A 23984-nucleotide genomic window follows, 5' to 3' on the forward strand; every position below is an offset into this window, starting at 1 on the left:
TCTCTGATCAGGCTCGCCACCTGCTTGGGGGCTTCCCAGGTTTTGGAGGGGGGGGGCTGACCACTATTGAGAACAATATGCTGGTCAAGGTATGCCCTGGGCCTGAGCAGTCTACCTTAGAGTACCCAATGCAACGAACAGGGTTGTCTTCATGCCCAGTTGGTGGGCCTCCAGGACCCCTGCCTGGTCCCTCTTAGGATCAGGAGGCTGGACAAGAGGAATCTCTCGTCTGATTCAGCAGGGCTATTATTATTATCTTCTTCGGGGACTTCAGCTTTGACCTGGAGAGAGAATAATAATAGGAAGCTGCCTTCTACCAAGTCAGACCACTGGCCCATCTAGTATTGGCTACACTGGCTGGCACTGGCTCTCCAAGATCTCAAACGGGAATCTTCCTCAGCCCTACCAGAGATGCTGCCACCGGGGATGGAGCAGAGGCTCTGCCACTGAGCTACAGCCCCAACCTTTGTCCTCTTTCTTTTTCTGCAGATCCTTCGGGTTGGTGGCAGGGCCGTATCCGTGGCAAAGAAGGCGTGTTCCCAGGGAACTACGTGGAAAAAATGTGAGATGGGGGAAGGATTCCGATTCATTCCTGGCTGCTATGAGGGACATACAGATGCTGCTCACCAGCTAATCTGGGCTTTGTTGCAACTCACGTGCGGGTAGGAATGGACAGCAGGTTACCCCAGGAGGAAACTGGTGGCTCGTGAAAGAACCCAATAGGAGCCGTCTTCCAAGATTGGCCACCAGCTGGAGTTTCTTTGCAGCCTGCGTCGACAGGAAGACGACTTCCAATTCATCCAGACGGGTTAGCAAACACCTTTAAAGTCCCGCAGAAGCAACCTGGATGGAAAATCCACTTTTCCTTCAATTTTGCAAGGACAAATATGTTCATTTTGTATGTTAAGAGCTGCCCTGGTGCCTTAAAAGCTGTGCAGGTGAATGTCGGCCTCTCAGAACTTTGTGTCGAGTGTGGGAGGAGAACCTTGGGTTTTGCTTCCCCCCAGCAAAAATCAGAAACAGGGGCCACCCAGGACACCGGAATGGAAAGTGCATCTGTGGAAAGCACTCGAGGGGTAGAAGGATTGTGGGTCTGGTAAGAGTTTAAGAAGCTTCCAACTTGGGTCAGCAAAATATCTCAGACATTTTTGCCTTGGTTGTACAGGGTAGTAATTCTGCAATTGCAGGGAGAAATCATCATCGTGTGAGCTCCTTGCAGAATCAAGCTAAAGGGCTGGAAGTCTAGAAATCTGGTCCTTCGAGTTTGGGGAGGGGGGAAATCAACACGCACATATGGTAGTGGAATAAGTTACTTACTGCAGGACCCCTTTCTGTCAAGAGAACTTCTGTTGCTACAATCCTGTTTAATTTTTAAAGAAATCTCACTGTGTTTGACCCCCCCAAAAAAGAGGATTAGTTGGTATGCTGGAGGATTGTTTTAAGGAAGGAAAGGAATAAATGCCTCTGCATACATCTGGCAGAAAATAAACCTGCAAGTGTCCATGCCGTTTCCTCTGTACAGAAGAAATGTCATATCGTGAATTTAAGTAGCATAATTTAATCATCCTCATAGTCTCCATATTCTATCCACCTCACTGGGATATATACTTCAGAGATGCAGCCATTTCATTGCCGTGGATGGTGGGACAATTATGCTCCCCAGGTAACGACCCCACCAAGGTCTCAACCCTGTGCACGTTTTCCTGGGCAGAAATTCCACTGAGCTCACTGTGCGGTCGGTAAGATTCCACTTCCTATAGAAGCCATATTTCTCTGTTGGGCAGTTCATTCTGTTTTCTTCCTCTCAGTGGAAACACTGTATTCTTGGTGGCACCAATGCTATCTGGGTAAAAGCGATGGTTTCTGTGCACCAATCCAGCTCAGTTACTCTGCTGGGTTTAAAAAACGCCAGATGCATGTGGCTTTCTCTCTTCCTTGCTGGATTGGAACTGTACACACCATCAATTGCAAGCAAAGGTTGAATCCAGGCTCCTCCGCACCTTTGAATCAGGTGATGTGATCAGAATTGCTTGGGTGACGCTCCTCTCGTGTAGGAATGGATCAGGTCCAGTAGGTTAGCCTGCTTCCACCTGCAAGCCTAGTTGTACCCTTGTGGGTAAGGTGTTTTCTTCAACCTCCTATCTCCAATTGCGGAGACTAATCATCATGTAATTGTTCATCATTAATTGTTGCTTGCACTGAGTGAGGGGGTGGACTCGAAGACCTCTAAGGACCTTTTCAAATTCTATGCTGGTATTTATCGGCTGACAAGAAAATTACTCAAAAGTAGTCCCACTGAAATTAGTTTGCCAGCTACTATCTCTACCCTGCTGTCTTTTACAAAGTACAAGGAGGACAGATCCCTGCCCTGAGGGGCTTACAATCTTAAATCCAATCCAGGGAAGGGGAATGAAAGCTAGCATAAATGGGATAATTAGTTAAAACTCATTACAGATGGCGGTTCTTTGAAGATGCTTGCAGAGGAGGAGAGGGAGCCTCGAGTGAAATTTCTTGTCCGGAACAAACACACATTTATCAGTGGGCAGGATCCAGGCTAAGTGAGTCATGACCAATCCCTCATGAATTCCCATTCATTTCAGTGGGACTTCTTCTGAATCTGCCCATTGCCTGCCTCTCAGGTGAAGAGTCCGTCTAAAAAATGCCTCACAAGTACCACTCGTCCCATCTCCCTTGGCCGCATTTAGCTCTAAATTACATGTTTCCTTTTCAAGGCTTCCTCCAACGTCAGCAGGAACTTCTGGCCTGCCCAGCACAAACCACAGAGGCTTATGTGAGTTAATTCACAGGGACGCTGAGTGTATAATGTCAGGGACAGAACTTGTCTCAAATGCAGGTGTTCACCCACAGCACATGTGAGAGGGTGCCGGGGGGGGCAGCGATCAGAGTACTTCACAGCATTGATTCAGCTTTCCCTTTTGCCACATAATGGCCACACCTGAAATTTTAACTTCTAGCTCGGTTAGTCTTCACAGCTAAACAGAACCTGTGGAGGCAGAGCTAGAAGTCCTCTGAGTATGGACTTGGAGGCAGCCTCTGCCAGTGGGAGAGGCTCCTGTGTGCAAGCTTTCTTAGAGGCTGAATTCTGTTAGAAATAGGGTGGGGAGGGGGGTGAGACAGATCCGTGGTCAAACACAGCAGGGGCTCTTACTGTCAAGTAACCAAATCCAGTCTAGAAACTGAATGTTCAGAGAATATTTGATATTTTCACAAGCAGAATTTTGGGTAGAACATTAATTCAAACTCTAGTCCCTTCTTCCTCGAGATGTTGTCTAAAGAAATATCTCGCCTGTGAATTTTGTGTCTCTCTCACCCACCCGTTCCTTAGTGCACGAATGAGAAATTTCTTTTTCTGCCCCAGCAGGGAAAGCAAGTTGGTCCCTGGTTAGAAATCAGTGATTAGTTTTTAATTAAGACCAGTTAGGGAATGGAGTTAAACCACTGTTTTAATGGCATTATGACTACAGTAAAAGGAGTTCATTGATCAATTTTTTTTTTAATGTAGCATAATACGTTCACAACTGTGAACTGCCCACAGCTTCCCATTGCCTTCAGTTTTTCCCTGCTAGAAAACAAATATACAGAATTCATCGTTTCTCGATTAAAAAAAAAACCAAAAAAACAGAAACCCAAAACATTAGATTATACCTAAAGGCACTGGAGTGCGTGCAAGGACCATAATAATCAAAGTTTTGGAATTTAATCATCGGTAATTACAAAGCAATTCTTCTGCAGACCTAAAAGGATAGAAATTTTAGCTTTCTATTAAACATCATGTACACGTTCACAGATCTGAGCTAATTTCTCTTTTTTCTCTTTAAAAAAAAGTGAGGTGAGTTAAGCATGAATCAGCAGGTGGTTTAAGTTGGCAAAAATGTGCCAAAAGTAAATAAATACTGGAAAGGAGGAAAAAAACCTCTCCCAGTGGATTTTAGTGGAAGGGAAGGGGAGGAGAGTTCATACAATCATACAGGATGAGAAAGTTTTGCACAAGATGGGTTTCCCCCTGCTCTGATTCAACTTTGATGAATCTGGTTCATTGGCCACATTGTTTTGAACAGAGCACGTTAAATAGGATCTGTTAACTCTTTTCCTAGTGCAGTACCTAAAATTAATCTCTGCCCATGCCTAATATAAAGAGGTCAAGTGAATGTGTGTCCTATTTAGTGCTGCATACAGATCTGAGGAACTGCTAGTGTTTATATTTCAAGAATAAAAATGGGCTGCAGTCTTTGGATTTTCAACATCATGCCCAACTTTCTCTCCCTTGTTTCAGCAGCCATTCTGTTTTAACATCCATCCCCAAAGAAGCATTCTGTTGAACAAGAAAGCTTGCACATGGCAATTGGTCCTAATAAAGGTATATTGCCCCACTTTGCCGTTTGTGTGCAGAAAAGGTGACAGATTTCAGCCCAGAATGAACGGCTGCAGTATTGGGGCAAGAAGTGAGCTAGGCGTCTTGGAGCTTCAAAAAAGCAAAGCTGGTTGTTTCCAGAGTTATGGGCCCTACGCATCTCAAGCAAGGGTGGTGGTGGTGGTGGAGTCCACTGCCAAATAGAGGGGGCAGTTGAGACTGTGCGGCTTGCCCAAGGCTGCACAGGGGGCACAACCCATAACCCAATAATGACCACCCATGTGGGCCACTGGGGGGGGGGGATCTTAACCTGTGGCTGTCCCCTGCTTCGTGTAGTAAGTGAATTTAATCAGTTTGACCGGGACCTCAGATTCGACAAGCCCAACTACAGGACTTAGTTTGACCTTGGCTTCTTGAGAACACAAGCCCACAGGCAAGGATGTGGGGGCAGTGCTGGAGTTCTAGAGTGGTCTGGAACACAAGCACCTGCTCGAGACCACAAGGCCAGGCCTGCCACCTCTTCCACCGGATGGCGCTACTCTCCATTGCCTACTTCACTCGCCTGTCTTCGAGTAAGCCACAAAATAAAGCCTTCGTAGAAAGGGGCATTGTGGCTGGATTCTCGTGCTTGGATTCTAAGATAACTTTGCTCGCTTTACATGAAGGGGGATCAAGTTCAGCAAGCAGAAGGCCCCAAAACCTGGTGTCAGTTTCTAGAATTGGGGCCTCTTGCTGGTTTTGAGGGTCACCAGGCTATTTGGCTGGCAGAATGAGGAAAAGGGTCAAGATGGTTCCAACAATAATCAAAAGCAGCTTTTTAAAAAAATAGATACAGTATGTGCCAAAGATATAGATTTATTCCAACACATTTTGAAAAGGTTCTATCTCAAGGAACATTACCACTTGATGGCCTGAAAAAGAGGTGGATTCTTGCTCAGGTCCACAGTCTGTCTAGAACTGGAACAAGATCCCACCTCTCTCTCTCAGGCGGTCAGGCAGAGACATTCCTTGAAAAAGGCCTTTTTTGAAACTGATGGGAATATGTACTTTTGGCATATATCTTTTTCATCAGCTGCTTTCACATTGCTATATGGCTGTCCCTGCTTGGTGTGCCTTGAAGAACAGCCCGGCAGGCAGAACTTCAACCAGCAAAGCTTTTGGAAAATCCAAATCCAGCACTCTGCTAAAAACATGCTTCTCGGCCTCTAATCTTGGATTACTCTCATTTCTGGCCTTGGCCTTTGGGCTGCACATGAATCCCACTCAAAAAGTGATCAGGTGGGCCATACTGCAACAAGTGCAAGTTGACATGGTTGCCCTGGGCCATCAGTATGGCTGACTGTCCTCTCTCCATGAGTCACAACCTGCTCTCGACCTCTCTTGTAGTGCATGTGGTTGCGGAATGGGGTGGCCACTAGGCCTGCTGGCGCTGGATTCAAGGGACAACAGAGCAAAGGCCAGGCCTCAACTGGAGACCAGGCGACAGCATATCTCTCTCTCTCTCTCTCTCTCTCTCACACACACACACACACACACACACACACTATTGGCAAATGGAATCATAGTAAGACAGGAAGTCAAATAATACCTTAGACATTCAATCAGGGGCTCTCAAGCACTGCTGGACTACAACTGCTGGGGATGATGGGAGTTGTAGTCCAACAACATCTGGAGAGCTACAATAAATTGTAGCTACAGATGATGGGGGTTGCAGTTCAACATGTGGGGAACCCCTGCAGCAGATGTACTCTTTTTTCCAAGATAGCATGCTTATGGATTTCCATCATAAAACATGACTTTAGATCAAATTCTAACCCAGTCAACTTCCTCTTCCTCCAGGTTATACCCATCCCCTTTTTCTCTCTGCCCCAGGAAAGGGCAGACACACACACACACACCCTCCCTGAAAGTGAGCAACTTTGTCACTGTGATTTTCTGAAATAAGGAATTACAAAACAATCATGGAACCTTTTTCTTTTCTTTTTTTTTTAAAGTATGTGTTACAGATTTGTTTAGAGACACACGCTTTGTTAATAAGCATTAGTGACAAGTCAAAAACAAAGAAATTCATGTTACTAAAAATAATCACTTGTGCACAATTGGTTGGAAGGGAGGGGGGAACACCGCCCCCCCGCTCCCAATTCAAATACTTAAGACCAAAAAAAAAGTAGCAATTTCCACCCACCGCCCCACACAGACATGATTGGATGGCGTGAGGAGGAAGAAACTGAAGCTGGAGGGGAGGCTTAAAGGACAGAAATACATCTTTCATAACCTTTGCCAAAACGTACAGCTCCGTTTGACATTTCTTAGGATATAAAGGTAAATGTGTAAATCTCACCTTGGTCACGTAAATCTAGGAATGCATGTCCTCTGGAGCCGATGTGGAGAGAAAAGAAAACGGGGGGAGGCAGAGACTCAAAACCAACCATGATTCGTAGCAAAATCAGTGCTCCAGAGAGACTAAACACCCTCTCCCAAAGTTGGCCCTGCTGAAAGGCCAGCCTACCTAGGAGTGGGAGACGGACAGATCTTATCCAGGAGTTGTCAGGAGAGGGAAGAGCCACAATCTGCCAAGATGTTCGCTGCCATGATGAGCCCCACCAAAATGAACGGGAGGAGCAAAAGAGCACGGAAAAGAGCACCTGGTTGTATTTAGGAGGTGTGTGACAGAGAACTTCCAAGCGAACCGTGGACCTGTGCAAACCGGTGGGACGGAGGGAAACCAACGTTTCCCCACCCAAGATGAAAGGCAAGGCTTTAAGCTCAGGGGTGCTGCTTCTAATAACCGCTCCGCTCACATTTCAGGAACACATGCAAGAGTGGGAGGGGTCCAAGAACAGTAATCGAGACATCTTAACATGGGAACCATTGCTAAGCACCCCAACTATGTCCGGGTTCAGGAATGGGAGAGGAGGAATCCAAGCGGTGGATTGCTCCTCACATAAAAACACTTCCCTGAACACAAAACAGTGACACGTTACAGAAAAGGGCAACCTAGAACCTTCTTCCCAACATGCTCATGTCGTACATACAAGACTGCATTTCACACAAGCGTGCGTTCAAACCCCCACGCACAGTCTGAAAGGGTATGGCTATCTCACACTCACCACAGATCTAGTGTGGAGTTTCGGCTTGTCTGTTTTCGTTCAGGCACACATTTAGGACTGCTGCTTAAGTCGCTCTGTCTCTTTTTAAAACCAACCCAGAGTGGGGGTTCAGGCAGACAGGCAGGCAAATCCCTCGATTCACATTCATTTTCCTAATCACCCTAATGGCAGACAGAAAAATAAAAAGTCAAGTGACTTTTTTAAATCCATCCTGTGCAAAATGGCCCCCTGTGGCTGATGCTACATTTCCACAAGCTATTCAAAGCATGGGACTCTGGTGTTCCTTGGATCTATGGAGATAACCTGTTTTACGTGTGATGGAGACTCTGCCCACCACCCACCCCTTGACTTCCGCCTTCCCTTGTTCCAACCCTGTACCACCTCAAAAATGTACATTTTCCAACCAGGGGAGGGGAGGAACCTGGGAGCAAGTGATTACTTCTCTAGTTCCGTGAAATCCCCACTGTGTGTAGTAGAAGAAGCCAATCCACACATTGAGACCCGAAAAGGAATACACATCCAACACAATTTTTTTTAAAAAAACAAACTCTACCCCATGGAATGACTTGGAAAGGTTAGTATAAGAACATACAAAAGGAGTTAACTTTATGATCAGCAAGTGGGGAAAAGCAGAGGTTTTTCTCCCCTCACCAAGAACTTAAGTCATGATTCTGATTTAAAATGGTGAGGGGAACCAGAGACACTAACCTGTAGCTAAGTATGACTTCTTTTCTACAGCTGTGAATGTAAAAATGGATAAAGAAAACATTTAAGGGCAACAGACAGGATTGGAGCAAATCCTCTTTGGGAGGAAGGGAGGAAGGAAGAACTGGTGTGAGGCCGAGGCAGAAAGAACGAACCGCTCCAAAAATAAGAGAAAGAGAAACCCCCAAATTGAAAGGTTGGAGGCAGCAGGAGACGGCAATTGGTTTGCTCTATTTTGCGCTGGCGTTCAGAAAGAAAAAGGAAACCTTGTGAGGCGTTGCAAGTCTCTTACAGAAATTAACAGAAAACCAGCAGGATTTCTTCCCAGCGAGGAAGAGGGACCAGAGGAGATACAGACGTCGCTGCGTCTCGATCTAGAACCGGCCAGCATGTGTTGGGGCTGAGAGTCCAACGCCGGACTGTCAAACTTAATGCTCATTTTCGATACGGTTTCAAACCCTGCAACCTTCCCCAAACTGAATCCTCTGTTTACAAAAAAAAACCCCAACCACCAAAAAGTTAAAAAAAAAATGGCCGAGACAAGGAGTCCGTTCTGAGGATAGCAGAGACAACCGAACTAGGGTTATAAATAAGGCTCCCTCCAACCCACCCTCCACAATCACAGCTTATTTACCCAACCTATTAAAGAAGTGAGGTGGGATGCCGAGGCGCTGACACGCACACCCCCAGGCCCGCGAGTCGGGACGCCCCACCATCTCCCTACAGCTGTCGGCCCCGTATGCCGGGCAGGCAGGTCCTCGCCCCGGCTAGTTCTCTGCCCCGACGTTCTGCCGGGCCTTGATGAAGGCCATCCCGTGGGTACGGAAGTGAGTCTTCAGGTTGAGCTGGGTGTCAAAGCCCTTGCCACAGACCGTGCAGGAGAGTTTGCCTCCGGCTGCCGGCGGGGAGCCCTCCTCGGGGTCGCCCCGGGGACTGCCCTCCTCCGCTGCCACCGCGCCCCGCTTCTTCTTGTGGGTGATGAAGCGGTGGCGGTTGAGGGAGACCTGAGAGGTGAAGCAGAGCCCGCACTCCCGGCACTGGTGGGCACTCTCGCCTGTCCTGTGCTGTGGGATGTGTTCCTGGAACTCGGCCGCCGTGGAGGCCACGTAGCCACACTTGCGGCAGTGGTACGAGGACTTCCGGTCGCCTTTGGGGGTCTTGGAAGGCGGGGTGGTGCTGTCCGGCTCCTCACTGCACGAGTCCCCTTCGTCCGAGGAGAGCTTGCGCTTCCGGCCAGACGCCTAGGCAGGGCAGAAGGGCCATGTCAGTGCTCAGGACCGCAGAAAGACACAGGAGGCAACCGAGACAGGAGTCGAAATGCGGAAAGGTTCCCCTCCCCACAACCAGGAAGTGGGACGGTGGGAAACATCTTTTACAGGAACAGAAAAGAAAGCTGCTTGACCTCAAGACTGCCTAGAAAATCTTGGGATCGGTGAAGCAAAGGGGAAACCGAATGCTATTTGGTCAGATATCTCCCACCCTGCCTCATCCTGGGAGAACAGTCCTCCCAAATCAGTTGCAAGGCTTAGTGAGTCCAGCAACTGGACCCCCACCACCTCTATTTTGGTAAACTCCCCCCACCAAACCTTACAGCCCGTATCGCCCTCCCCAAAATTTAAAGGAAAGCTGCTCATCACGCTTTTCCTCTGTCTCCACCTCGGAAGATAGAGCAATAGCCAGGAGACTTTTCTCAGGGTTGCTGTGCACACAAGTTCCTCCATAGCAAGTGAAGGCTCAAAATTTTGGCATCTTCACAACACAATGATTTTGGTACACAACTCTGGAATTTTTCCCAATTTTTTTTTTTTTTTTAAACAGGCTTGAAGAAATATGGCCAAAAAACCCCTACAGTGTTCACGCAGCTAAAGCCAAATGCACTGGACAAAATTAGAGCTGAATAATTCATATGTGATGATGCTTGTTGGCTTAGATAGCTTTGAAAAGGAGACTAGACAACAAAAACATCTACTGATAACTACGAGAGAGCAAAACAGATCCTCCACCTTCAGAAGCAGTCAACACTGAATGCCCGCTGCTGGGAAAGGGCTGCTGGCTTCACGCTCAGCTTGTGGGCTTCCCGGAGGCATCTGACTGGCTATTGTGGGAGGCAGGCTGCTGAACTAGAGGGACATGAATGTTTGGATTTGTCATGGAAGGTTTTGGGGTATTCCCCGCAAGTGAGCAAACCCTAGAGACGTTCTGCTGAAGGTGCAAACATTGGCATGCTGAGAGAATCAGAAAAACGCTGACGGTGAAACTGGGAGGGAGGGACCCCCTGGGGAAAGAAAGCCCTCCTGGCCAATGGCCCTGCCCGCCGCTCTCATACCTGTGCGTTCCTGGCACCCATGCGGGTGATGAGCACCTCCTGGCTGCGGGTCTCGTCGGTCACCTTGATCCCGTGGCGCACCTGGATGTGTTTCTCTAGGATGAGGCGGCTGCTGAAGGTGCGCTTGCCTTCCGTGCAGTACCTGGGCGGGAGAGGAAACGGTGGTGAGGGGCAGGCCGGAGATTGGAGGAGCCCCGAGATGCAGAGAGAAGCAGGGTTGAGAAGCGCAGCTGTTGCAGAGTGGGCAGGAAGCAAGGCAGAAGTCAAGGAAGTTGGGACCCAAACACCTCCAGCTCTCCCCAATGACTCCACCTTTCTCCCTTGCTGCTCCTTATACCTGCAACCATCTCCCCAATTTCTCTGCAATGCTCCCCTCTTGTTTCCTCAAAATTCACTTCTCCTGTTAAGCCTATGCAAGTGTAAATGAGGCCACCACATCTGCTTCCCTCTTCCCCAGCCGTCTCCTTTGTGTTTGTTTTGGACTGTAAGCCCCTTGGGGCAGAGATCGGTCCTCTCGTGCTCTGCAAAGCGCCATGCGCACGCAGGGCACAGAACAAGTTGCTCGGTACCAGGATTCAAACTCAGGAGCCTCTAAGCCCAACCCCACCACTAAATCGTACACTAGCCAAATCTGAAGGCTTTTTGGGGAGGGGACCATCACTTTTGTATGGCACCTGGTGGTGCTCGTCCCAAAGGAATTTTTAAGAGTATGTATGATATGCAGCCCAGAGCATGTGCCGTGTGCATGACAAGTGTTCTTCTTGTAACTGGGTCTGTGGATCCCACAAATTCTGCACCAGCTGAAAGACAGGCTCAGAAACACATGGGAAGGAGAGGGCGGACAACTGAGCAATGCCTGTCGCTTAACAAAGCACGAGCTTTACAGTCCTCCATCCGGATCTCACCTGCACCAGAATGCCACCATTCTTCCGTCGCACAAACTGAGGCATGTTTTATTCAGACGTCCCGCGGTGTTCGATCAGGCTTACTTCCCAGGAAGCGTGTTTGGGATTGCAGCCTGAATCTCACCAGTCACTGCCCCCTGATTCCGATTGGCCCGGCAGGTGCTGGTGACTGACACCAGGGATTTGAGCAGCCCCTCCCCACCAGCTAGGGGATTTCCCATTTTCTACCTTGCAAGGAGACAGAGTGCGGGATGAGCACAGGGCAAGCCTCCCCCCCCCCACCCCCCACAGCTGTCTCCATTTCTCAAGCATCCACCAGGCTTTCCAACAAGCACGGAGGGGAGGGAGGCAGGGCGTACCGACAGGGGTAGACGCGTTTGATGCCCTCGTGGTTCACCCGGACGTGTCTCCGCAGGCTGGGAGCAGAGCAGAAGGAGCGCTCACAGAGACGGCACGGGAACTTCTTCACACACTGTTGGCGGGGGAGAAGAGGAACCACAGAGAAGCACGCAGGCCAGTGAGTGATTGCCCGGTGGTTCAAACACAACATGCCTTCACATCCGCCCATTCTTGAGCCTGGACTGTCCCCGTCTTTTCTCCCACACTGTCAAAATGCCAATGGAAAAGCCAAAATCTCTGTTCAGCCATGACACTCACTGGGTGATTCTGAGCCAGCCATTTCTCTCTCAGCCTAACCTACCTCACAAGGTTGTTGTGAGGACAGACATTACTATGCACACCATTCTAGGCTCCTATAAAAACTGCAGATGGAAGACAGCATCTCAGAAGTATCCTTCCATTCTCCCTGGGAAAGGAATGCCTCTTCCCATTCATTCTTAAAAGAGTGATCCTCCCTTCATTCTCACACATGAAGGAATGCCTCTTCCCATTCAACCTGAAAAGAGCTATTCCCTCTCCACTCTCATGCGGGAAGGAATGCCCCTTCTCAGATGGTGCCTGCTGCGTGTGTACATCTCTCTCCTTCCCCTTCTGAACTATTATTTATGTGAAAATTTACCTACGTGCAGACGTACTAGAATGATTCCAACAAGTCTCACTCAGCGGCCCAGACTTTATCTGGGTGACGCTCCTGCCAGCAAAGCCCCTCTTCCTTGCGCTCGCTCACCTTCCCATGGATCTTCTTCATGTGCACGACGTACTCGTCCCGCTCGGGAAACCAGGAGTGGCAGATCCCGCAGGTCCACCCGTTGCTCCGGGAGCGGCCGCCTGTCTCCCCCTTGCGCTGGAAGCGGCCCCTCTTGCTCTTGCGCACCTCTGGGGAGCTGGGGGGCTCCTCATCTTCCGAAGACGACGACGACGACGACTCTGAGACCTTGGTGGCAGGCGGCGGGGGCTCTTCTTCTGCCGGCTCCTGCTTGGGGGTGAGCGGGGCGACCACGGGCTTCTTGACAGGGTCCTCCTTGGGCTTCTGGGGCTGGTGAGAGTTCTGCCACCAAGAGGATTCAAAGGGGGGTCACACCCTTGCTGGCATCCCCAACCCAGATTCCTGTACCAGAAGACTCTAGTCTGTGGGGCTCTCTTACCAAAATGGAAAGCTGAAGAACTGGGGCAGGTTAGCATTCGGATGTGTGAGCACCGGAAAGTATTTCCCTTTCAGCTTAGGGAATAGAGCCGCTCTGGGAAGAGCACCTGCCTGCTTGCATGCAGAAGGTTCCCAGTTCCCTCCCTGGCAGCATCTCCAAGAGCGGGCTGAGAGAGACTCCCGCCTGCAACCTCAGAGAAGCCACTGCCAGTCTGGGTAGACAAGACTGAGCTAGATAGACCCCGGGTCTGACTCAGTAGGAGGCAGCTTCCTATGTCCTTTGACTAGTAACTTGGATTTTTAACTCCCAAATGAAAGCTATAGCAGAATTGCATTCTGGGGCTTGGCAGAGCTTCAGTGGTGCCATATGACACCAAGAATTTGCTTTCCCCAGCTGGATTAATGGTTCATGCTAACAGTTCCCAGCAAGCACGTTGCCCTCCAACCAGCAGCCAGGCCACGAGATGCAGGAAATGGGCGTCACAAATGCCCCAGTGCCCTGCCTCCACCCTTGCGGCAAGCCCTCACCTTCAGGTGCTCCAGCATGGTCCGCTTCTGGGCAAAGAGAAGGGGGCAGTCTGGACACTTGAAGACACTGACCCTCTGGTTGAGCAGATGCTGGTCGAAGTGAGAGGAGAGCAGGGGCTTGTGGGTAAAGACCGTGTCACACATTGCACATTTGTAGATCATCCTGGGAGGGAACACACCAAGAGTGGCTTTAAGAACCAGGAGGGAAGTGAGGAGTGGAGCAGGAGAGGGGCTGATGTGCCCTTCCACAGCCAAGTGGGAGGCCAAGAGGCTGGGCCAGAAGACTTCCGTGCTGCAAGAAGGTCTGCTTGCTTGAGGCTGGGAGGTCCACAGCCAGCTGGTGACCTGGTCAATTCCTGTGATGGTTTATTGCATGGTTGCTCAAATTTGGCCCTCCTGCAGATGTTGGCCTACAATTCCCATAATCCCTGGCTATTGGCCAGTGTGGCTGGGGAATATGGGAGTTGTAGTTCAAACACAGCTGGGGGGGCCTAAGTTGAGCAGGCCTGGTTGTTACTTGCGATTTTGTTTCCTTGTTTTTGTTCTAAGAGTGAAAGCAAACTGTACAAACAGAAAGATAACTGGCACCTTTTACAACAAACAAACAGGGGTATTGTGGCAGCAAATTCCAGGGGGAAAAAATGATGCGTTATGTGAAGAGGAGCTAAGAGCTTCCTTTGATCTGTCCAAAATCTCCTGTCAGCCAATTTCATTTAGCTCATGAGCCAGACCCACACGTTGTGGCCACCGGAACACTTCTTCCTCAGGGGACGAATGCTCACAGGGGTCTGCCCCCTGCCGCAAGAGACGGAAAATAGGTGATCGCACTGTTGTACTTACAACTTTCTGTGTGTGAATGCTCCTTTCTGCATCCCTACCCCAACAGTTAGGGTATCATTTTAGTCATTTTTGCACAGAAGAAATGACTAGGGTAACCATGAACAAATTGCTGGACTCTCTTCATGGAGGACATTCAACCCCTCAGTGGCTGTAGCTGGTGTCTATCTTATGTTTCTTTTTTAGATTGTGAGCCCTCTGAGGACAGGGAGCCACTTTACAGGTGAAACTCGGAAAATTAGAATATCGTGCAAAAGTCCATTCATTTCAGTAATGCAAATTAAAAGGTGAAACTGATATATGAGACAGACGCATTACATGCAAAGCGAGATAAGTCAAGCCTTAATTTGTTATAATTGTGATGATCATGGCGTACAGCTCATGAAAACCCCAAATCCACAATCTCAGAAAATTAGAATATTACATGGAACCAAGAAGACAAGGATTGAAGAATAGAACAATATCAGACCTCTGAAAAGTATAAGCATGCATATGTATTCAGTACTTGGTTTGGGCCCCTTTTGCAGCAATTACTGCCTCAATGCGGCGTGGCATGGATGCTATCAGCCTGTGGCACTGATGAGGTGTTATGGAAGACCAGGATGCTTCATTAGCGGCCTTCAGCTCTTCTGCATTGTTTTGTCTCATGTCTCTCATCCTTCTCTTGGCAATGCCCCATAGATTCTCTATGGGGTCAGGTCAGGCGAGTTTGCTGGCCAATCAAGCACAGTACACTGTATACTTTTCAGAGGTCCGATATTGTTCTATTCTTCAATCCTTGTCTTCTTGGTTCCATGTAATAATCTAATTTTCTGAGATTGTGGATTTGGGGTTTTCATGAGCTGTACGCCATGATCATCACAATTATAACAAATTAAGGCTTGACTTATCTCGCTTTGCATGTAATGCGTCTGTCTCATATATCAGTTTCACCTTTTAATTTGCATTACTGAAATTAATGGACTTTTGCACGATATTCTAATTTTCCGAGTTTCACCTGTATTTATGTCTATGTAAACCGCTTTGGGAACTTTGGTTGAAAAGCGGTATACAAAGATTCTTCATATTCGTATTTGTTCCTGCCCACTTTCACTTCCATGCCTCTGACAACAGCGAGACCATCTTATAGTCGCTTTTGTGTTTTTTAAACCCCATGGCAAATTTGGCGGCTGCAGGCCTGAGAGTCAGGAAAATCAAAGCATGAGAATCTCTCGAAAGCTGGAAGGGTTGCCATGCCATCACCTCTTCCCCATCTCTAGGGGTGCAGGCCTTATCCAGAGTCACCACAAGCATTTGCCCCCCAAGAGGGCACTGACCAGCTGGCTCACGTCATGCTACATCCTATTTTTTGAGAGAGGGAAAAAAGCACACACCCCTCCACTGACTCTACACCACTGTCCCCCTCTAAGGTGTGAGCACGCTCACATGTTTTTGGATGTCTGCTCAGTTCATTTTAGATCCCGCTCAGGCTGAATCAGGAAGGCCCCCCCTCTGAATGCAGGTGTGCACACACTGCCTTGATACTGCCGCTCAGAACAAAACTCCTTCCGCACAGAAATGGGGAAAAAATTAGAGGGACCACTGCTCTACACCGCGTGGCTGCACTCCTTACAGCCCCTTCCGGCAGCCAGAGCCACGCTCCGCCACGAGACCGCCCCCGCCCCCCACTTACTTGGACTGCTGGTTGCTGAAGCCCGGGTGCTGGGTGTAGATGTGGGCGTGAGCACTGGGCGCCGACTTAAACGCCATGGGGCAGATGGGGCACTTGTGGAACACCTCGCAGTGGGACGTCTGGATGTGGGACTTGATGGAATTCACCCCTCCGAAGACAACCGAGCAGCTGGGGCACCTGAGGAAGAGAAGGGGGAGCTCTGCGAACCGAGAAGGGGAGGTCAAGATGGCCGCCCAAATGGCGACTGCCCGGGGGCCGGCTCCAGAGTACCTGGAAGTGGGCTCTACGTGGGTGCAAATTTAAGTCATGAAACAAACACACCAGAACCCATAGCTAGGGGTACACCAGTTTCTCTGGGCAAGCCTTTGGCTCGGGGAAGGCAGTAGTCTCTGTAAGAGGGATCCCCAGATGATGTTGCCTACAACTCCCATCACCCCCAGCCAAAGGCCATTGCATCTGGGGGTGCTGGGAGTTGTAGGCAGCAACATCGGGGAATCCCTCTTACAGGGAACACTGGTCAGAGATGGGCTGGAAGGTACAGGACAGAGCCCAACGAAGGAGCTGGCGCAGGGGCTCTGCAGACATCATGGATGGAGAAGCCACTGAGGAAGTCACTCCAAACCCCTCGGAGGCAGAGCCCGGGCGAAAGCCAAATCAAGGCTGCTGGACGCAAGCATCTTCTGGGCAAGCTGCCAGCCGTGTGGCTCCGTTCTCTGGGCCGCCTTCCCAAGAGGACGATTCATCATGCCGATTCAGCAAGCAGCACTCACAGGGTTTCTAGAGGGGCCGGAAGCAAGATGCTTCGAGGGAGCCTGAGGGAAGAACTGCCTGGCCCTGCGAGGTTTACACTTCTTTGCCCCATAAAACAAGGAAGGGGAAAGTAGTGAGAGCCGCCAGCCTGGCAGTCCCAAAGCATGAGGAGAGTTCAGCCTCCTTCTATTTTGTCTCCTCGGCACTCACACACAGGAGAAGACAGACACACATGGCCGGGAATGGGTCCGCAGCAGAACAAGCACTCAACCGCCCACCCACCCAAAACAAAAAAGGGGAAGAGCAACTTAAGACCACATTCAGTATCCTGTGCCCCTGCTGCTCTGCGTTTCACCATCTATCCAAAAAAGAAACACAGATTGCATAAAGCAACCAAGTCAGAGGCTTCCCAGAACGGACAGGTTTTTCATTGCCTGCGGAACACTGGCTCAGACTCCTGCGGCAAGGAGTTCCACAAGCTGAAACAAGATGCAGCCCCACAGACTCCTCTCATCCCTGTGTCTACCTGTAGCCAATCCTCCGAGAAAAATGCAGACACGCCTCCTTCAGGTGGGCCTCGAAGTTGGCCAAGAGGAAGTTGCCCCCGCACTCTGGGCAGACGTGGGGCGGGCGGTTTTTGTGCATGCGCTGATGGGCGGCAAAGCTGCAGCGGTTGGGCATGATCATGGGACAGGCGCTGCACACCTTTGGGGAACCAAAGAAAAGCACTATTAATTAATTATTAATTAATTAGAGAGAGAGAGAGAGAAAAAATCAACACAGTCTTAATATGCGTTTTGCCAACAGAGGCAAGCCATGGTTTGTGCTGGAAACCATATTCGGATTCTTCCCCAAACGTGCAGAAAGCTGGCTTCTCAGGGAGAACTTATTCTAGTCTTCTCCTCGACTGGCTCATTTTCTAGATACAGGAAGTTTATGAAAAGAAGAGCATTCCAGGATGCAAATTTCCTTACATCCACTACATTCCACTAAATTCCCACTACATTCTGAAGCGGCGCTGGCCATATAGCAATAGCAATAGCACTTACATTTATATACCGCTCTATAGCCGGAGCTCTCTAAGCGGTTTACAATGATTTAGCATATTGCCCCCAACATTCTGGGTACTCATTTTACCGACCTCGGAAGGATGGAAGGCTGAGTCAACCTTGAGCCCCTGGTCAGGATCGAATTTGCAACCTTCTGGTTACAGGGTGGCAGTTTTACCACTGTGCCACCAGGGGCTCCCTGGTGGCACACATATAGAGGGCTGTGCCACTGTTTTAAAAACAGGGTACCTTGGCAAAGACCCCACCAAATAATTTTTTTTAAAAATAATTTTTTAAAATTGGATTTTTATTTTCTTTTAGCATTTAAACTTTAATGTTAATACAGAACAAGTACAACCTGTTCTTCTTGTCTTAAACACAACCTGATTCAAAATGAAATCTGAATTTAATGCAAATATATAGGATATCCACACTAAGTTGCCCCGGACTAAGTCCCACCGGCTGGCATTCTCAGTGGTCCTCTTCTGAAGTTCCTCTAAAGGGCTTCTAAACGTCAATAGGACTTCCTCTAGTAAACTGAGTCAGCATGTCAACCACTGAAATCAATGGGATTTAAGTTAGTACTAACTTGGCTGATGGATTTCAATGGTGCTAACTAATCTGGATGCTGCACGTACTGAATTTATGACCTTCTTACAAATGCAGGCAAGACTGCTTTTCTTTAGGAAGACCTGCAGGGAACAGACATGTCACTGTAAACTGCTGCTGGGCAAATGCAGTTTCTTTCTTTCTTTCTTTCTTTCTATGATGGATGGCTTATATTACTTATACAGAAGAAATGTATCCCTTTCTTTACTTTTATGACGGCCTGATCCTGGGAGCCAGGAAGTCACCACAGGCATCAAGCACTGATCCAGCTGGATGTCTTATTCCTGTGTCTGGCTTTTTACTCCTGTGTAACAGCTGCAAAAACTGATCTCTGCCATCAGTCCACAGCCAGTACTCCACTTGGAAAAATATGTATGCCTCTTCCCATCAACTAACCAATTAGCACACAGTTTTATTTAGGAAGTATCTGTGAAATCTGCTTCCCCCGCCTCCACTGGAGATTTAAAGCATGGATTAAAAAAGCCGCCTTCTTTTCCCACACTGCTGCCTGTAAGAGGGATTCCCAAATGTTGACTACAACTCCCATCCTGCCCAGTGAAAGGCCACTGCAGCTGGGGAGGATGGGAGTTGTAGTGGAGAACAACTGGGAACCCCGTGACAAGGAACAGGGGTTCTTTGTCACCCTGACCATTTTGGAGAGGAGAGCTGGTTTTGTGGTAGCGAGCATGAATTGTCCCCTTTGCTAAGCAGGGTCCATCTTGGTTTGCATTTGGATAGGAGCCTACATGTGAGCCCTGCCAAATATTCCCCTTAGGGGATGGGGCCGTAACTCAGTGGAAGAGCACCGGCATGCTTGCACACAGAAGGTTGCAGGTTCCCTCCTTGGTATGTCCAAGTTGGGCTGGGAGAGACTCCTGCCCGAAACCTTGGAGAGCCGCTGCCAGTCAGTGTCGACAGTTCTGAGCTAGAGTGACCAAGGGTCTGACTCAGTACAAGGCTGCTTCCTGTGTCCCTAGGAGGGCATTACCGTGCAGGAGGAGGAGGGGGCAGCCGCCTGCTGGAAGTGGGCGGTGAGCCCGGCTTTGTCTTTGCATTGCTCCTTGCATTCCAGGCACTGGCAGGAGTTGGTGGTGTTCTGCTCGGCGGTCCCGTTCAAGGGCAGGGCGGGCGGGTCCTGAGACGCTGCTCCGTTGGTGGCGGCGGCCACGGCCTCCTGCGCCACCCCAGCGGCAGTCACAGCCGCCACTTTGCCAGCGCCCAGGGCGGCCACCGAGACCAAGGGGGTGATGTCGGGCTGGCCGATCATCTGGTCCAGGGCAATGGGCCGCATGACCAGGTGGGAGCACTGCATGACCAGCCCCTTGTCCTTGTGTTCCCGGGCGTGCAGCAGGAGGCTGCACTTGTTGAAGAAGACCAGCCGCTTGGTGCAGTGGTTGCAGGTCACCTCGATGCGCATGCTGCGCCGGTCGTAGTGGCGGGCCAGGCTCTTCTCCAGGGCAAAGGCGTCGCCGCACTCCAGGCAGCGGTAGCCGAGCGGCGGGAGGCTCAGGCTGGAGTCGGCCGGGGGGATCAGGTTGGGCTTGTAGGTGGGCAGGAGGTTCTTGCTGTTCAGGATCTTGTTGAAGGCCTCCACCAGGCTGGACTGGCTGCGGGAGATGACCGTGCCAGCCAGGGTGGGCGACGACTTCTGGGGCTGCATCACCACCACCGTGGTGCCGTTGACCTTCTGGTTGGCCACGGTGGTGACCGTGGCTGGCTGGGCCAGGGTGCCGCCGGCCCCCGCCCTGGCATCGTTGGCTTTGGGGAGGGCCTGGGGCACCAAGCTGATGATGTTCTTGGCCACGGCTTTGCTGGGCAACACCACGGCCTTCTGCTGGGCCACGCTGGCCGCCATCAGCATGGCACTGCTGGCGTTCTGGATGGTGGAGACGGGCAGCACGGTCCCCTTGATTTTGGTGCCATCGCCCAGCTGCACACTGACCACTTTGGGCCCTTCGATGACCTTCAAGGGGCTGGGGGCCACCATTTTGGGGCTGGGGGGCTCCACCGTGCCCTCTTCTTTCTCGGCAGGGGTCGGGAGGGCAGTTTCTTTGGCAGAGTTGGCCTCTTGTGGGTTGTTCTCCGAGGACAGCTTGGCGGCTCCAGGCTCCGAGTCCGAAGAGACCCTCGTTACCGTCCTGGTGATGCTTCCCGACGAGGTTTTGATGGTCTTGATCCTTACCTTGAGGGGGCGCGAAGAATTGGATGATGGAGAACTGGCACTCTCATCCTCCTCCTCCTCCTCCTCCCCACTAGATGCCTCTGCAGGGCACTGCAGGGGTTTCTCAACGGGCTCTTCCTTCAGGTTTCCCCCTTCCAAATGTTTCGGGGAGGCCGAGACTCCGGGACTCCCTTCTGCTTTCAGAGAACCTTTGAAGAGCTGGTCCGGAGGGCTGGAGGGAGAGGGCTTGACTTCGGGGGCGGTGCTGGAGTTGCTCTCGAGGTTCGCACTGGTGTCCGACTCAGGCCAGGGTGTGATGGGGGAATTGTCTGTAGAATAGCAAACGGAACCCGACTTTGGGCGACCCAAGGGACTGGCCCCCCGACAGGGCACCTCACAGTCCGACTCTTGCTTGATGGTGAGGGGGGCTGCAGGGGGAGGGGGAGGCGGGGGAGGCAGTGGCGGCGGAAGGCTTATTCCACTCGCTGAACACGTTTCGAATGATTGTGGAAACGCTGGAGGGAGCAGCCCAGCGCTCTCCCTGGCAGGTTCTTGGCAGTCCAAGGACGGGGCAGAAGAAAGGGTGGGGGGTGGGGAGAGGGAAGGCACAGAAAGGGTCTTCTCTTTTGGTTTGCATTCTCGTGGCCGATCAATGAGGTTGGCCGCATGGTCCTCGTTTGGATCAGGGCTGAAGTGTGAGAAAAGTTCCAGGCTTTGGGCCTTCTCTTTGGGTGCCCAGCACTCCCCGTTGGCAGGGGCAGCCGCTTCCACTGGGCGGGCAGGCGGGGAGTGGGGTGTCTCAGGAGCAGCAAAACCATTCTGCAGCAGGCGGGGGCCCACCCCATGGCCGTCTTTGACACGGCCGTCCACAGGGTCGAGCTGCTCAGGGCAGACTGTGTTCTTCACAATGACACTGACTGTGGTGATGTCGGCATGGGGCAGCACATGGTCAGGAACCACAGTCTCAACGGGGATGGGCTTGATGTGAGCCTCTGCCTCCTCATGGCCAGAGTGGATGGCCTCATTCGTGTCAATATCGGGAATATCAAAAGCTGCCAAGAGGTCATCAAAATCTGGGGTCTTCATGTCACCCATGGTGAGGATTTCAGAAGGTTCTAGAAGAAGGAAAGAAGGAAAACAAGACGGTTGAGACATCCTGGGTCAAGTCCTACCAAAGGAATAATTAATCTGCAGATCTGTTCAGTGCCTGGAGACTACTGCGAGGCCTACAGAATACAGCTCTAATAGCTAGCATTTTTGTATCTGGTTTTTACATAGGACTCCTTGTGATCTCCCATCCAGGCGACTGAGCAGGTCTATATGTGCTTCACTTTAGCATTCAGTAGTCCCAGAACACTCACTGGTCCTTTCTCCGAGCTTTCTAAAAAAAAGAAAAGAAAAATGTGCACGTATATATGCCATTATACCCTCACTAAGACAGGAATGACCATCTGCAAAGATCTAACCCTGTCCTGTGCTTACCCAGAACCATTGGGATGTTTTGACCTTTCCTGAAGTCATTCCCTTCAATAGTGTCTCTCTAGATCTATAGATAATATACAGTTATTAAAATATATATTTAAAATATTTTAATAATATATACAAATACATATATTTAACAACTTGAAAAAGGGAAGAAAATAAGCTTACTTTGGATACCACAGCAAGACTTTCCAGTGATGCTCACTTCAAAAGCCATGGACCACTGGAAAAGGTCTTGCTATGGTAGCATCCAAAGAAAGCTTATTTTCTTCCCTTTTTCAAGTTGTTAAATATATGTATTTGTATATATTATTAAAATATTTTAAATATATATTTTAACAACTGTATATTATCTAACTATATCTAAACTGAAGGGAATGACTTCAGGAAAGGTCAGAACATCCCAATGGTTCTGGGTAATCCCATGGAAGAGGTTTCTTTGCTGGCGAGGGCAGAAGCACCTGAAGAAGGCCCAACTCTGATAACATTAATACGAATAAGCAGATACAGGCTTCTTAAAGGGTGGATTCCCCTGGCGCTCGCCTCGATTCGAACTGCGTCACATTAGCGGGATGATATCTTTGCGGTCAGAAGCTCGAAGCACACCCAAGAGGGCCTTGCTGAGAGCCCAGAAGTCAGGAGTCTGTGAAGCGTTTGCTAAACTGGACTGTTCACACACCAAGGTCGCTTCCACAGAAAAATTAAAATAGCTCTTTGCCATCTGAGCTCTGGTGACAGAGATGCCAAGGGAAATTGTCTCTCAGATGAAGATGCGGGGGAGAGACACCTTTTTTGCTCCTCAGGTCCCATAACACATTTCTGCCAGGTTTTGCCCCAGCTAACTCTTCTCCAGTTTGAGTTATTTAAAGAGGCAGCTATTTTTGAAAGGGAAGTAGAAACATTTATTTCCTGTTCCCTTCCTGACCTGCACAAAAAGAGATTTCTGCAAGACATTTGCTTTTGAAGAAGAACGGGGCTGCAGTGTGTGTGTGTGTCCCCAAATGCTAAACATTTCACTCGGCCGCATCTTTTCAAAGCAAAACCCACCGGCCATGGGCTTGGAAGGGGGCCCTGCCCGGCCCGGCCCCCTCAGGCCGCCACAGGGTGTGATGGGAGCGGATTAGCTTCTGAGGGGGAGAAGGGAGGGGAAGCAAGAGGGAAAATTCCTAACAAAAGGCTGGGCCTCCTGTCCTTCCAGGCAAAGCGCATGTGGCTTCTTCCGAGCAGCTAGGCTGAAAGGGGACGGAGGCCAACAACTAGGCCCCGAGCAGGCCTGGATTTGGAAACGGCTTCCAATCGGCTTTTCTCCCCAGTGGGGCTGCCGTTTCTCTTTTTTCCTCCGCCCCACTGCCCTGCTCCTCTGTATCCAGCAACCTGAATGTTGCTGTGCAGAAATTTCCTAGGCAAAGCTTTTCCTGGAGTGGAGGAGAGGGGGAAAGCTTCACCTGGTCAATTCCTGTGTCAGGTCTGCTGTTAGAAGGTGACCATCTTGGCTAGGCTGCTTTAGTGACGCATTCACTTTTCCTTTTTTAATGGCGAGGTGGGGGGTGGGGGTGGTTTTTGCTCTGGGCACACACTTTTTGGTAGGAAAAACTTTATCAGCAAGGCAAAAAACTGACCCAGATATATTCCGTTTTGGATCTCCACCACGAAGCTAACACGTCTTTGTGCAAGATGTGGCCATTTCCCACCTCTGTAGGGCTTCTGGGGGGGGGGGGCAGATAATTCAACAGGGGAGGACAGTCTTATTTTGCTGAACTCCCATCTGTGGGGGAAGCTGTTCCTGTTGAACTTCTGCCCCACAGCTGTTAAAAGGCACAGGAAAGGCCAAGAAGCAAAGAAGAAAATGCAACTAAATTTTTTACCACATCAATTAACACACAACAGTTTGAGATTCACACAACCATCATAACACCACCAGTCAAAGGACTAAAA

General features: G+C 50.0%; 2 protein-coding genes across 6 annotated transcripts in view; one reads left to right on the top strand and one right to left on the bottom strand.

Annotated features, from left to right (window-relative positions):
* Positions 1 to 1501, top strand: part of LOC128337183 (unconventional myosin-Ie-like) — a 55916-nt gene extending 54415 nt beyond the window's left edge. For all 5 annotated transcript variants that reach the window (XM_053277896.1, XM_053277897.1, XM_053277895.1 and 2 more), the window contains exon 28: positions 490 to 1501. In XM_053277896.1, the coding sequence (XP_053133871.1) occupies positions 490 to 566 (77 nt within the window). In that variant the 3' untranslated portion in view covers positions 567 to 1501. The remainder of the gene's footprint in view (positions 1 to 489) is intronic.
* A 4835-nt stretch (positions 1502 to 6336) lies between these two features.
* ZNF687 (zinc finger protein 687) overlaps positions 6337 to 23984 on the bottom strand; it is a 28045-nt gene continuing 10397 nt past the window's right edge. Inside the window, exons 2-9 of the mRNA XM_053277893.1 lie at positions 19395 to 21682; positions 17275 to 17453; positions 15999 to 16175; positions 13490 to 13652; positions 12545 to 12865; positions 11778 to 11890; positions 10514 to 10655; positions 6337 to 9428 (exon numbers count right to left, since the gene is read on the bottom strand). Coding sequence (XP_053133868.1) covers positions 8955 to 9428; positions 10514 to 10655; positions 11778 to 11890; positions 12545 to 12865; positions 13490 to 13652; positions 15999 to 16175; positions 17275 to 17453; positions 19395 to 21662 — 3837 coding nt within the window. The 5' untranslated portion in view covers positions 21663 to 21682 and the 3' untranslated portion in view covers positions 6337 to 8954. The remainder of the gene's footprint in view (positions 9429 to 10513; positions 10656 to 11777; positions 11891 to 12544; positions 12866 to 13489; positions 13653 to 15998; positions 16176 to 17274; positions 17454 to 19394; positions 21683 to 23984) is intronic.

Source organism: Hemicordylus capensis, chromosome 14 (genome assembly GCF_027244095.1).
Source record: "Hemicordylus capensis ecotype Gifberg chromosome 14, rHemCap1.1.pri, whole genome shotgun sequence".
NCBI lineage: Eukaryota > Metazoa > Chordata > Lepidosauria > Squamata > Cordylidae > Hemicordylus > Hemicordylus capensis.